The sequence below is a fragment of the Lethenteron reissneri genome, chromosome 21 (assembly GCF_015708825.2).
Source record: "Lethenteron reissneri isolate LAM-NWPU_2019-01 chromosome 21, ASM1570882v1, whole genome shotgun sequence".
In the NCBI taxonomy this organism is placed as follows: domain Eukaryota; kingdom Metazoa; phylum Chordata; class Hyperoartia; order Petromyzontiformes; family Petromyzontidae; genus Lethenteron; species Lethenteron reissneri.
This window is the reverse complement of record NC_083799.1, coordinates 20,596,195-20,608,614: the sequence shown is the minus strand read 5'-3', so window position 1 is coordinate 20,608,614 and position 12,420 is coordinate 20,596,195. Positions and strand designations below refer to the sequence as shown.

Sequence of the window (12,420 nt, the reverse complement as noted above, 5' to 3'; positions counted from 1 at the left end):
CAACAACAATGACAATAATCTGAACCAGTCCTGGGCCTTGCCTAGGTCGACTCAGCCTCAAATGAGTGCCTGGTGTGGTGTGTAAACATCGCCACTGGGGAGACAAAGGCGGCCTGCGTAATGTTGGCCACCCACCTCCTTTGTGTGCCATGTGGGCCTTCATAGGTGCTCGCTAATCTGAACCAGTCCTGGGCCTCCCCTAGGTCGACTCAGCCTCAAATGAGTACCTGGTGTGGTGTGTAAACATCGCCACTGGGGAGACAAAGGCGGCCTGCATAATGTTGGCCACCCACCCCCTCTGTGTGCCATGTGGGCCTTCATATGTGCTCGCTAAAGACACTTACCACAACAGCCTGTGTAGGCTATACGGGGGATCTTTGTCTTTGTTGTGCATGCACTTGCATGTGTGTGAGAGCAAGTTTCACGTGCTTGCTCTGTATGTCTCACCCCGCCCATGCCCAAGTAGGAAGTATCATCAGACATTTGGCCAGCTGGTCCAGCCGCACCGGGGTTCCCGGGAATTCCGGGTTCTCCATCTCTTCCTTGGGGACCATCCATGCCCTGTAGGAGAGCACAGTTTTATTACATTTGTGCTCCTTGCAGGTGTATTTGTTTTGTGCACTTGCTACATTAAGATCATGTTGCAATTTGAAAAGCCCTGGATGTTCAACATAAATGCATATCAATCAAGGCACGTGTTAGATAAGTCTGTAAGTGAAGTCCGTTTCATGAGCATAAATTAATCCAAATGGTACATCGCAAATTGGTTGTCTTTTGCAAAGATTCATCCCTGCCATGGATTTGCAGAATTTCAACCGCTGGCTCAGGATGGTAAATAAGAAGAAAAAAACACCGCTCCATGTTTATTTGAGTTGGAAACACCATTAACTTATTTTTGGCACATATTATGATGACAATATAATGAGCAGCTTATGCACACAAAAAGCACCAAATATATATATTTTAAATGTATTAAGTGTGTGAAGAGGTAGACAATATTCGCATAATTAGAAGCAATTAATATCATTCAACAAATATAAAATTCTAAATTAAATAAAACACTGTGGTTTAAACACATTTATAGCTCACCGATCTAATGTATTTGGTCAGAATTCGAATCATAACACATTTGATGAAGGCGGTTCACCTGCGTTGGCATGAACACTATATATTTTTGTTATTCATATACTGTATTTAAGAATAGAAGATACCACATAGGCTTGAATGAGCCTGCAAGGCAAATGACACTCCTAGCACCATGGACAGCAGCCTCTCACCTTAATTCCCTTCCGTCCCCGGGGACCTCTGGGACCACCATCGCCGCTGGGACCCTATGAACAACGGTAACAGAGTCAACTGTAACATCTGATTCTTATGGCGGTATCCCGGGGTACCAAATAATACTAAATGGCCGAGGCAATTAAATATTTTATTTCGAGGCAATTAAATATTTTATTTCTGGGACACTTTTTTTTCCAGGGGTGTACTTAACTCCGCGACTGGGGTACCAATCAATCCGAAATCAGTGCCACTCTGCGATGCCGAAACGCAGCGACGACGATTTCGCTGAAACCCTGAACGCTCGTAATGCACCACAGCGCATCGAGTACAGCTCGTCGAGATGAGTCGATTGCCACCTTGGCCGACCATCAGCAGACTAAAAATGACTGCATCACGGACATTAGGCGAGAGCCGGGGTACTATGGTACCCCGAGGAACCGCCATACGGTTCAATTCTAGTATTTAACACGTCGCGATTATGTTTAATAATGGTAATGTCCTTTGTTTGTGTATATCTATATATATAAAAGGGAAATTTGTTCGAAATGTTTAGCATACTTCCCAACATGCAACAAATTTGAAATTTGGTATGTGGGTAGCTTCCAGACTGTACCCAATGCAAAAAGTATAAAAATAGGGGGCGCAATAATGGATATATTTTGCACGGCAAGTGAGCGGTGACGTCACATCGGTGATGTCACCCGCATGCGGCAGCGTCACGCAGTGTACCCTGCTGACGTCACGCACCCCCCCCAACCCTCTGCGTAGGCAGTGTATTAATCCAAGACAATAATCTAAGTCTCGGGCGAAGCCGAGTAACTAATATATATCTAAAGGACAAACTTCAAAAGTATCCACTCTTTATCGAGATGGTTCTGCTTGGAACGTGTAAACCATTCGACATAGCGTTTAGTGTTTTGTGTAAGGAGCGTTTTGCCCATTCCTTATCCATACACAGACTAGCAACCTACTTGGTTGACTCCCATCAACTGGCAACCTTGCAGGCAGCTAAACAGGTTTTGGTATTTAACATGGAACGAAAGCTGTGCGATCCCGCAATCCTGACTTTCAAAATACTACACGACATTCCTTGTGCCAGCATGCACAGAATGTTTTAAAGTATTGAATACTGTGACATGCGTGCAGACGAATCACGCTGCTGCCTTAGTAAAAAAAGCGTGTGGAATAACTAAAGGTATGTCTGATCAAATTAATAATTGTTTTCACTGGCCTTGCACACGAAGGACAATTTGGGAATATCTTTGCGAGCATAGTGTCAACTCTGGAAGCGTAATTGTAATATTCTACACAAAAATCGTGTTAGTTATCGTTTATATTGTATTAGTTTTTTAAAATATTAGTTATCTATTGTTTGTTTTAGAATAATATAATATTGCATATTTTGTAGATACTATATAACCATACCGCAATGCTATAAATGAATTGCATTTTTCAGACCGTGTTAGTGATGTTTAAAGTGTGCAGAAATAACTGATAAATCCTTACCACTCCTCCCTGAGGTCCAGGGCGAATCGTGAACTAAAGGACAAATAAAAAACAAGCCCCATTAGTGGTCCACGTTTCAACACTCCACATATAAAAATGTGGCAACAAGGTTACTCATTGGATGCTTACACACTGACGTATGTATGTTGAAGTTATTTCGCATACTATATAGTCGACCGTGCTAATTTAATGTATATTTATAAAGAAGAATTAATTAAAAAATACTTCATAGGGGATTTGTATTTTAGACCAAAGTGGCTTTGATGCCATCCACAAACAATGTAATTGACATATAAATGTTTGATTAACTAGTTTAGCCATGTAATATACATTACATGCCAGAGGTTGAGAATTACAATATTCGTTAGAGCATGTGATACATAAATTTAAGACATTTTTAGAAGTAAAATTTCTGTTTACGTAGATATATATGTAAATGTTAAAATGAAAATGAGTTTGGGTAATTTACTATTGTAAAAAAAATTGCAGTATGTAGAAATCACGAAGTTGTGATTTCAATTTTGAGAGTTGGTGGGGAAGGTTTAGCGTTGCAAACCAAAAGTTGTCATTATCAAGCATGAAAATAAGAATGACATTTACTGGCCTGATGGAAGAATGTTTATTTTAAAAATGTGAACAGCCTTCAAATTTTCTGAAAGTGACTTCCTGTTCACTTGTACATTAATTTGTTTGTTATTTACAAAATAACCCTGCCATTGGATTGCACTGACTGGGCCATTGTTAGGTCCTTTGACTACCAATTGTATTCTGAGTATAATATTCAAAGATAAAAAAAATAATCCAGAAAGTGCGTGTAATTATACTCACTCTGGGTGGGTCTCCAGGCTGACCCTTCTCTCCCTGAGAAAATAGTAAATCAATGTGATGATCAGAATTCAACTTCATGACTATAAACCAGGTTCGGCTCAAGCCAAAATCAATTTTCCACATCTAGATCAGGGCTAGTTCTCAATCCGGTTTATAGTAAATTGCGGCCCTTTGTATCCTCATACTATATCTCTCTGATTATGAGATTGGTTAGATTTGTATTTGTTTGTTCTGAAATAATGATAAAGCCAGAGGCATGGTGTATACATGTACATCCACGAAATTCATAACCGAAGTTACTGCAATCATTTCATAAATAAAATTAGACGTTGAAAAAACCTATTATCAATGCGTATAAATAAATGGCACTAACTTAAAGTTACATATCATGCTAATAAAACTGGTATTGTTACATGTGTTTTATATTTAGTAGTTAAACTATTGCGCTGAAGATACTTGCAATGATTATTCAAGTTATTAATATGCGATGACTATTTACAATAACGAGCATAACCAGTGCAAGGACCAAAACGTTATAATTAATTAAGAAAGATCGCCACAACTGTCTGCAACATTTTGATAAATATTTTTTACATGAAATATGAATGTGTCTCATGAATACAAAAAAAAAAATCACGGTTAAAGCCATGAGCGCATACAACATTTTAAAATTATAATGCAATCAATTCTATACATGAATGATACATCATTGCATCTGGTGCCATTGACAAGGTAAGACCTCAATACTGTACTCTTTGCTTGACAAGCAGTTATTACAATATATTTTTTAATGTAATCAGCAAAATATTAAATGCATGACTTGAATATTTTCTCTATATGACCACTGTATAGCAAATTCCACGTTTCCAATATTAGAACATTTGGCTTTCGATAGCGAGGCTATTTCAATTACTCATTATTGTATAGCTATTTGTTTTGATACAAACTTTAACATGACTTACTTGCGGTCCTCGGGCTGTGGAAAAAAGAAAAAAAGAGATTGTTATTGGCATATTGAGAATTAAAACCGTGTCGTTATTAACGCCGTTAATGAAATACATGTAAATATATTCAATCCAAGTGGACAAACTCAAAGGATATATAACTATTATTTTTCATCATCAACTGTATTCAAATGATGCCTCAGAGAAGAGCCCGAAACATGTCACTGCTTATGCCTTGTTCAAGACAATCATACTTTTAATCACTGTGTCACTATATAACCCGCATCTCGTTTCAATTAGCCTGGCTAAAATATAGTTTTTTGATGCTTAATGAAATATTTGTCAAGCTTCTTCGAAAATATGTTTTGTGTTAGAATTATCTATAATTTAAATACCAATGTCTGCCCATCCGCAATCATTGACCAATCAGAACGCTCTCGAGGATTGTTCTGTCGTGATCACTGAAGATCTGTCATCGCCGATGTTACGCTTCCCCTTGATTGGTCGGATTGGAATTTCCCACCAAACACTGGACCAATCGGTGCGCTAAACTCCGGCATGCGAGGAAGCGAACGGGAGAGCCGCTTACATGAAGTGGTACATGTCATTTTTTTCTTCTACGTGTCATGTTTTGTTTTGGCAGCTGCTCATGTGAAGTTGTCAATGTAAAGGGTCGATTTACTGCTCCCTGGTGTAAGTTCATCACCAATGAATGCGTGGTTCATGGTGACTGGCAAGTAGACACCCCTCTGTGGTGAGTGTTAGTGAATGGTAAGTGATGAGTGTCAAGTGAATAGTGAGTGTCTGGTGAGTGAGTGGTGAGTTGTATCGGAATGATGTGAGCAATGCTCGCATTATACTCTCAGCTGAGCTGCATAGTTGATTATGATACCATAACTCAAGTGGGAGGCAAAACACTCGTGAAGCTTTCCAATATGGAAAACATAGATTGTTCATATCCTATGTGAATTCGTAGGTAAATGGGATCTCACTGTAAACTATTTATCAACCCTTAAATTGATCAGCTATGTTACATCTACAGTTATCAGATACTGTCACAATGTATCGTAACAATACGCAATCTTTTGCCGTCTCTCAAGCCGTTTCTTTTACAGAATGGAGGAAAGTAATGGCTAACTAGACTTCTCTAAGTAAATATTACACACTTACGTGAGAGTCACTTCGAATCTGTGACCCAGTCATGGATTTGCTCATAATAGATCCTTTAATAACCTTAATTTGAAATAGTATTCCTCTATAAGCTACGGTATTTCTATTACAGTGTTTGCAGGTTTTTGTTCTCAAAGCGGATGTCAAATTTCAGAAATGGTAATTGGACTAGATTGGAAATTAATAGTCATGGCTTGATAAACATTGCATAAGAAATTAATACATTCACACCTCAAATATGAAGCAAGATCTTGTCGTCATTGGCATTTATTCATTATCTAGCTAACTCCATAGAAGAATGCATAATACATTGAGATGTGTACTACATTCTGATGATAACGGCAATATGAAGTTTAGCATTAAGAGATCATGAGCACATTGCCTCTGGAGTAAATTTCAAATCTAACAAATCGGAGTCGCAATTCAAAGTTCCAGCGACGTTATTTGTCATGATTTTAGGATTGAAAGTTTACACGAAACATTACACACCTTTGAAATATTAAATGTGAAGGTTTTGTTTTGTTATGAATTAAACCTGTAATATAGAGGATGAACCACTTCGTTTCAGTTTAATTGAGATTTTTTGTTAACTACTCTGGGCTGACAAATAATAAGTGACAACACCAAATGCAATCGTTATCCCTTATAAGACGCCATCATTATGGAATTTCCAAGAAAAGTTTCACTGAACTTTGAGACGGAAGGTCCACCATGGAACGTTTAGGTATCTAAATTGAGTAATTTTGCATAAGACATGAAACCAAAGTACCGAGAAAAGACCAACACATTTTAGAGGAAAACACTCAATCTCTGCAAAGACAGATCTGAAATGCTATTGCTCGACTGGCTCTATCAAGCACCACTTTGTAACGCACTTGAGAGCCCTAACACACAGTATGCATGTATGTTGAACTTGCTCCGCACCTTAAGTAGCCAACCATACTAATTGGAGGTGCCGGGGATGGACAACAAACTAAATACAAAAATAGAAAAATAATAATAAAAAGAAAGTGAATATAAAAACAATACACTAATGTAGACTGTAGCCTGGTTCTTAATCTGAGTGAGTGTACTGGCAATCTCTAATGTGAACTGTAGCCTGGCTATTAAGTTTGGTGAGTGTACTGGCAGTCTATAATGTAGACTGTAGCCTGGTTAATAAGCTGGTGAGCATGTTGGCAATCTATAATGTAGATTGTAGCAATGGTTATTAAACTGAGTGAGCGTACTGGTAGTCTATAATGCAGACTGTAGCCTGGTTCTTAACCTGAGTGAGCGCACTGGCAGTCTATAATGTAGACTTATTCTGGTTCTTTCAGTATTATTATTTTTATTTTATTTTTATTACTGAAAGAACCAGAATAAGTCTACATTATAGACTGCCAGTACACTCACCCAGCTTAATAACCATTGCTATAGTCTACATTCTTGACTGCCATTACACTCACCAAACTTAATAATCAGGCTACAGTCCACATTAGAGATTTCCAGTACACTCACGCCGATTAAAAACCAGGCTACAGTCTACATTATAGACTGCCAGTACACTTACCCAGCTTAATAACCAGGCTCCAGTCTACATTAGAGATTTCCAGTACACTCACTCCGATTAAGATCCAGGCTACAGTCTATATTAGTGTTAAAAAAAATCTATTTTTTATTCACTTTATTTGTATTATAATAATTTTTCTATCTACGTGACTTTACCGAAATAACCAAAGAATATGAATTCCTGCAGTTACGAAAGTTTTAAGTCAAAAAGCAGATCTAGATTTAAAAGTGCATAGCTCCAGTGGCTTCCTAATATCGGAAAGAACAGCATTCCAGACGGCCACAGAAGCACATCTGGAAGCGCGTGTTGTAGTGCCCATCTCTGTTATGACCCGAGTTCGTGTGATGGTTAATGCTCCTTGACGAGGTCAGCAAAGTATTGTGGTTCGTTCGTGGCCAGCGCTTTGTATGTAACGAGTGCGATTTAGATGACGTAGCACTGCGCCGCACACGTGACTCACCTTGTGTGCATACGGGGCAGCACTCGCCCTGGGGTACAATTGAGTTGGGGCAGTCAAGTTGCTCGCATGAGATCTGGTCGCACATTATGGTTCCCTGGTCACACAGGCAAATGCGGCAAGGCTCTGGCTTCCATATCGCCCGGTCTGTGTACTCTTGGCCGTCATATTCGCAGCTTCCTTCCGCTGTGATGGGACAGAGAGAGAAAAAAACAAAAGTGAAATGACACCACCATGAGAGAGACATGCATGACACTTGCGTGTGTGTGTGTTAACTTTATTGTCTCTGTACACAAGTGAACATGTTAGTATTTGTTTAGCATGAATGTGGCATTTAAATAATAATAAAATATATACTGCCAATAATTTTGTTCTGCCAGGAGTTGATCCAAATTTTGAAATTGTATGACAATTCACAAAATAATAACATGTTCGATTGATCCATCCTAGTTAAGGAGGCTTCTGATATGTAATACAATATCTAGCAAACGCACACTTGGTATCAATTACATTTTGAAAAACATTGAACATGTTTGTCAATGAGGTGAAACATTTCTTTGTTTATTCATAAAATATTCAAATGTATATATGCAATCTATATAAATTATCCTATATAATAACATAGCTAGAGAAACATCCTGCATTCAGAGATTTAGGTTAAATAATCTAAAATTTAAAGTGGTTTCGTAAGGCGTACTGTCCACGAAGAAGTGAACAAAGACAGATATGGGCTACTCATAAAATGGAATTAAATTACAATAAGATTTGCAAGAATATTCACGGATACTTCTTGGTAAACATTGCATCATATTCAAACAAGTATGCGATCTTGCAAAGTAAATGTATAAACATAGTTAACGTGATGGGTATTGCTAATCATAAACTGTATTACCATTCGTTTCTACATGAATTCAATAGTTAATAGCCATTACTAACGAAGAAATAAAAATCCATGAAACCTAGTGACACAACGGAGTGTCAGAGCTTTTGTGCATGTTCTATCACAGACACTTCATGAATAGGGAATTGTCAAACGGAACATTAAAACATTTACTGACAACATTTTGACAGCATGAGTCCTATTATATAATGAAAGCATAAGAAAACTATAATTTATTTAATAACTGTGGAAAGTATTGTTTCAAGTGTTGCCTACAATACAACCAACTGTTGACCTACGAGCAATCCCCAGTCATGATATCTTTCCAAAATGATTGTTATATCCCGTAATATTGTCATACTTCAAAACAAAAAATGAAATCTTGATTTGAAGCTTTCGTGACTGCAGGAATCCATACTCTTTGGTTCTTTCGGTAAAGTCACGTTTTACTACAGAAAGAGTTAGCTGGACAAAGTCACGGACTTCACAAAAGCTTTACTAGGCATGCAATAGCAGGAATACCATGTATAACATGCCACTTTTTTCAGTCGTATAATAAACGAATTGGTATTTTTAAAAAATCTCAACATAAAGAATCTAAACATTTTAACACGTAGGCTTTCGCGACCAATATCATCCATAATAGAGTTTTTTTTGGGTTAGATCACGTAAATATATAAACGTCGTACTCAGATTGTAAATGTTGTGGCTTGGTTCTCCAACACACCGGTGTGATGTACTAGTGTCGAATTGGCATGTTCTGTTTACGTGACAACCCTTACTAGTTGGCTGTGTCGGGTGGTGGCGGGTTTTAACGACACATTTATATATTTACGCAATTTAACTAAAAAAAACCTCTATTATGGAGGATCTAAACATGTTTGTGCATTGACATAGACCTGTCAATGTTATCAAGAGTCCTTTTTTTATTAATGAAACTACTTGGACTACCAAATGTCTGACAAATTTGCTAAAATCGTGTATATTTAATAACCTTTAAACATCACGTTTTTCTATATTTCTATTACTATCCCAATTAAATATAATTGAAGTATTAATTCCCATTGTGACGAAAACAATCAGTAGACATGTTTCAATTGCGAAAATATAAATTTCTACCCTGAGGAGTGTCCAATGCAATGTATTAAATGTTATCAAATGCTGTTTGGAAATGGGAATGCAGCACTAGACTTTAAATGTTAAGTGTAGAATTGTAAACGATAATGGAGCTTATGAACAAACTAATTCCCATTTCACTTTCCTTAGCTGTTTATTTTAGGTCACTCTAAGTAAAGACAAGTAACTGAACTTGGTAGCCCGAGGTTAGAGAGCCTGCTACACAATCATCACAAGTGCAGAGGTGGGGATGCTGTTTAAAAATATATGAGCAAATGTTTTTTTGTGCAAATCGCTAATTCAGATGTGATTTGAAACCTTAGAAACAATCATAAAAAACAAGCAGTGGGCTACACACATACCATGTAAAAACTGTTTTTAGAAAATGAGATATAATTTAATTGGGCTACGAAATCCAGAAAACAGCACAGTGTTTATAGAATATCCTATTATAATAAAGTCACGTATTCCAGTTATAGTACACCAATTAGAATACTGCCTGTGAAGGAAAATGTTGCTGAAAGTACGACTACATCTGTAACTGAAATGTATTTTGAAAATAAATCTTGAAAATTATTAATTTTAAAAGGCCAGTAAAAGATTTAAATAATTAGCAAATGCTGAGAAATTAATAGACATATGGCATTCGAGTTCAGCTGATAATTCAACTCAGTCAGTGCTCATTCCTATCGGCCACTCATGTGGGGCACACGTGCATTGAGCCCTTTCTTTAATTACAGAAGCTGTCAATTCTTCGCTCCGCTGTGCCTGGCAACGCCTCCCATTGCCTCCCATTGAGTGTGGCGGGCTCCGTAGGAGCGCTGCTGCTGCAATCCTGAGTGGAAGTGTCAGCGCAGCACCACGGACAGCGCCACGTATTGCGGACACGCGGCGCGAAGTTACCGCTGAGTTCTCTCACCCGCTAACCTGTAGCGCACGCGATAGGAGTGAAGTTAAAATAGCGTTTTGAAGCGTACTCTCTCTGTCTATAAAATCACGCTTTGTGTTTTTAAAACGCTCTGTCCCGTGCCTCAATAATACGTCTGTAACTTGAAAGCAGGGCGTTTGATCCTCTGCCACGCGTCCAGACCACGAGGCCAAAACCGCAAGCCACGTGGGGGGACGTCCTCCACCGCCTGCCTCCTCGTGTGCGCAGATCTCAGATTATAGAGTCTCTCTAATACGTGACATCCATCACGCGCAACAACCTGCCACATCTGCATCGCTCTACTGGATGGTGAGATCACTACCGTAGGGCCCTTGTAAAAGTAGCCTTGGTCTGAATGATAAACACAAAACCACACGTGCCTTTTGAATAATGGAATTAAAAATGTCCCCTCTTCGTGGATTAGAACGTGGTTATGAGACGAAGTTACATGGCACATGTTACGTATATCTGACTTTGCTTCGCCGGTAATAGATATGGGACCAACAACTTTAAAGTCAATTAAAGTGTCAACTGGCATTACGCTGGTGTAGGTAAAACATACAGTTTAGTACACAGCTAATTTAGACGATGCTACTACTAGCTTTAAACAGTCCAATAATGTACTTTGGATATAAGACGTCAATTGTTTGTTACAAACCAAAACGGTTGCATGAGGAATGAAAATTGGAACTCCGTTTCAAAGCTCTCACGGGTGCGTTGCACAATACCTGCTGCTTTCGTTTCCAAACAAAAACAAGCGTCACAACAACAAACCTCTCTTCGATGTTCACATCAAATATGCCCTGGTGACAATGTCGAGTTTACACTTCACGAGTTAACTTTGAATTCGATCGCGTCGTCTATCAAACATTATCTCGGGCTCAATGGGTGCTGCGACATTTATACAACCCACCGCATACCACTCCGCCTATAACGCACAATCTCTTCTGGGGTGTTGGGTTCAAACAACGTCACACACCTGCGTGGGAATTACGTCCTGGTGTGATACACAACTTCGCTCAATACTAGCAACGCAGTGTTTGCGTTGGTGGCGTGATGAGGCGTGGAGGGCACATCCATTCATTAATGGGGGGGGGGGGGGGGGGCACTTACGATTTTGCCGCTGGCTGCTGACTGTGATGAAGAGCGCTTGTAACGCTGCCAGGAGCAGCAGTATCCGGCCGTGCACAAAGATTGACATGTCTAAATGTTAGACATGCAAGTCCTTGTGCGGATGGGGGACGAAAAAAAAACGCAAGCGCGTTCAAACAACGACCGAGGGAATTGACGAGGCTGCACTATGGTGCAGTCATAAAGGGGATCAGACCTTCATGCACTGCAGCCGGTCCCCGAAAAACAATTATATGCTTTACCCAAGCCCTCTTCTTACTTTTACAATATATATGCGGAGCCCCGCCTCCCGTACAATCCACCCTCCACAGCTGATTGATCAATTCCGGGGCACCACGCCTTCGGCATGAAACCCGATAAGATTCCGCAGCGTCGGACGTTTATAAATGTACTCGCATGGACGAAGAGGCTCTACGATCGTCAGCCTATCAGGAGTGGGTGGGGAAATGAGGGGTAGTTAACAAGACAAACCCTCTGGTTGAGAATGAACACTTTTTTTAACGGTCGTCTAATTTACTCAACGTGCTTTGGTATGCACCATGCCTGGGATCCACGTCGTACGGTTACCACCTCATTCATTCATGAATGTCATCCATTGAAGACGCACCTGAACGGAGCACCAGGAGA

At 39.2% G+C, this 12,420-nt stretch overlaps 1 protein-coding gene across 1 annotated transcript in view; it reads right to left on the bottom strand.

The window, feature by feature from the left end:
- LOC133345377 (collagen alpha-1(I) chain-like) overlaps nt 1-12,047 on the bottom strand; it is a 61,398-nt gene extending 49,351 nt beyond the window's left edge. The window contains exons 1-7 of the mRNA XM_061556075.1: nt 11,776-12,047; nt 7,742-7,924; nt 4,578-4,591; nt 3,616-3,648; nt 2,788-2,820; nt 1,278-1,331; nt 448-561 (exon numbers count right to left, since the gene is read on the bottom strand). Of these exons, the coding sequence (XP_061412059.1) occupies nt 448-561; nt 1,278-1,331; nt 2,788-2,820; nt 3,616-3,648; nt 4,578-4,591; nt 7,742-7,924; nt 11,776-11,863 (519 nt within the window). The 5' untranslated portion in view covers nt 11,864-12,047. The remainder of the gene's footprint in view (nt 1-447; nt 562-1,277; nt 1,332-2,787; nt 2,821-3,615; nt 3,649-4,577; nt 4,592-7,741; nt 7,925-11,775) is intronic.
- Nucleotides 12,048-12,420: the final 373 nt, after the last annotated feature.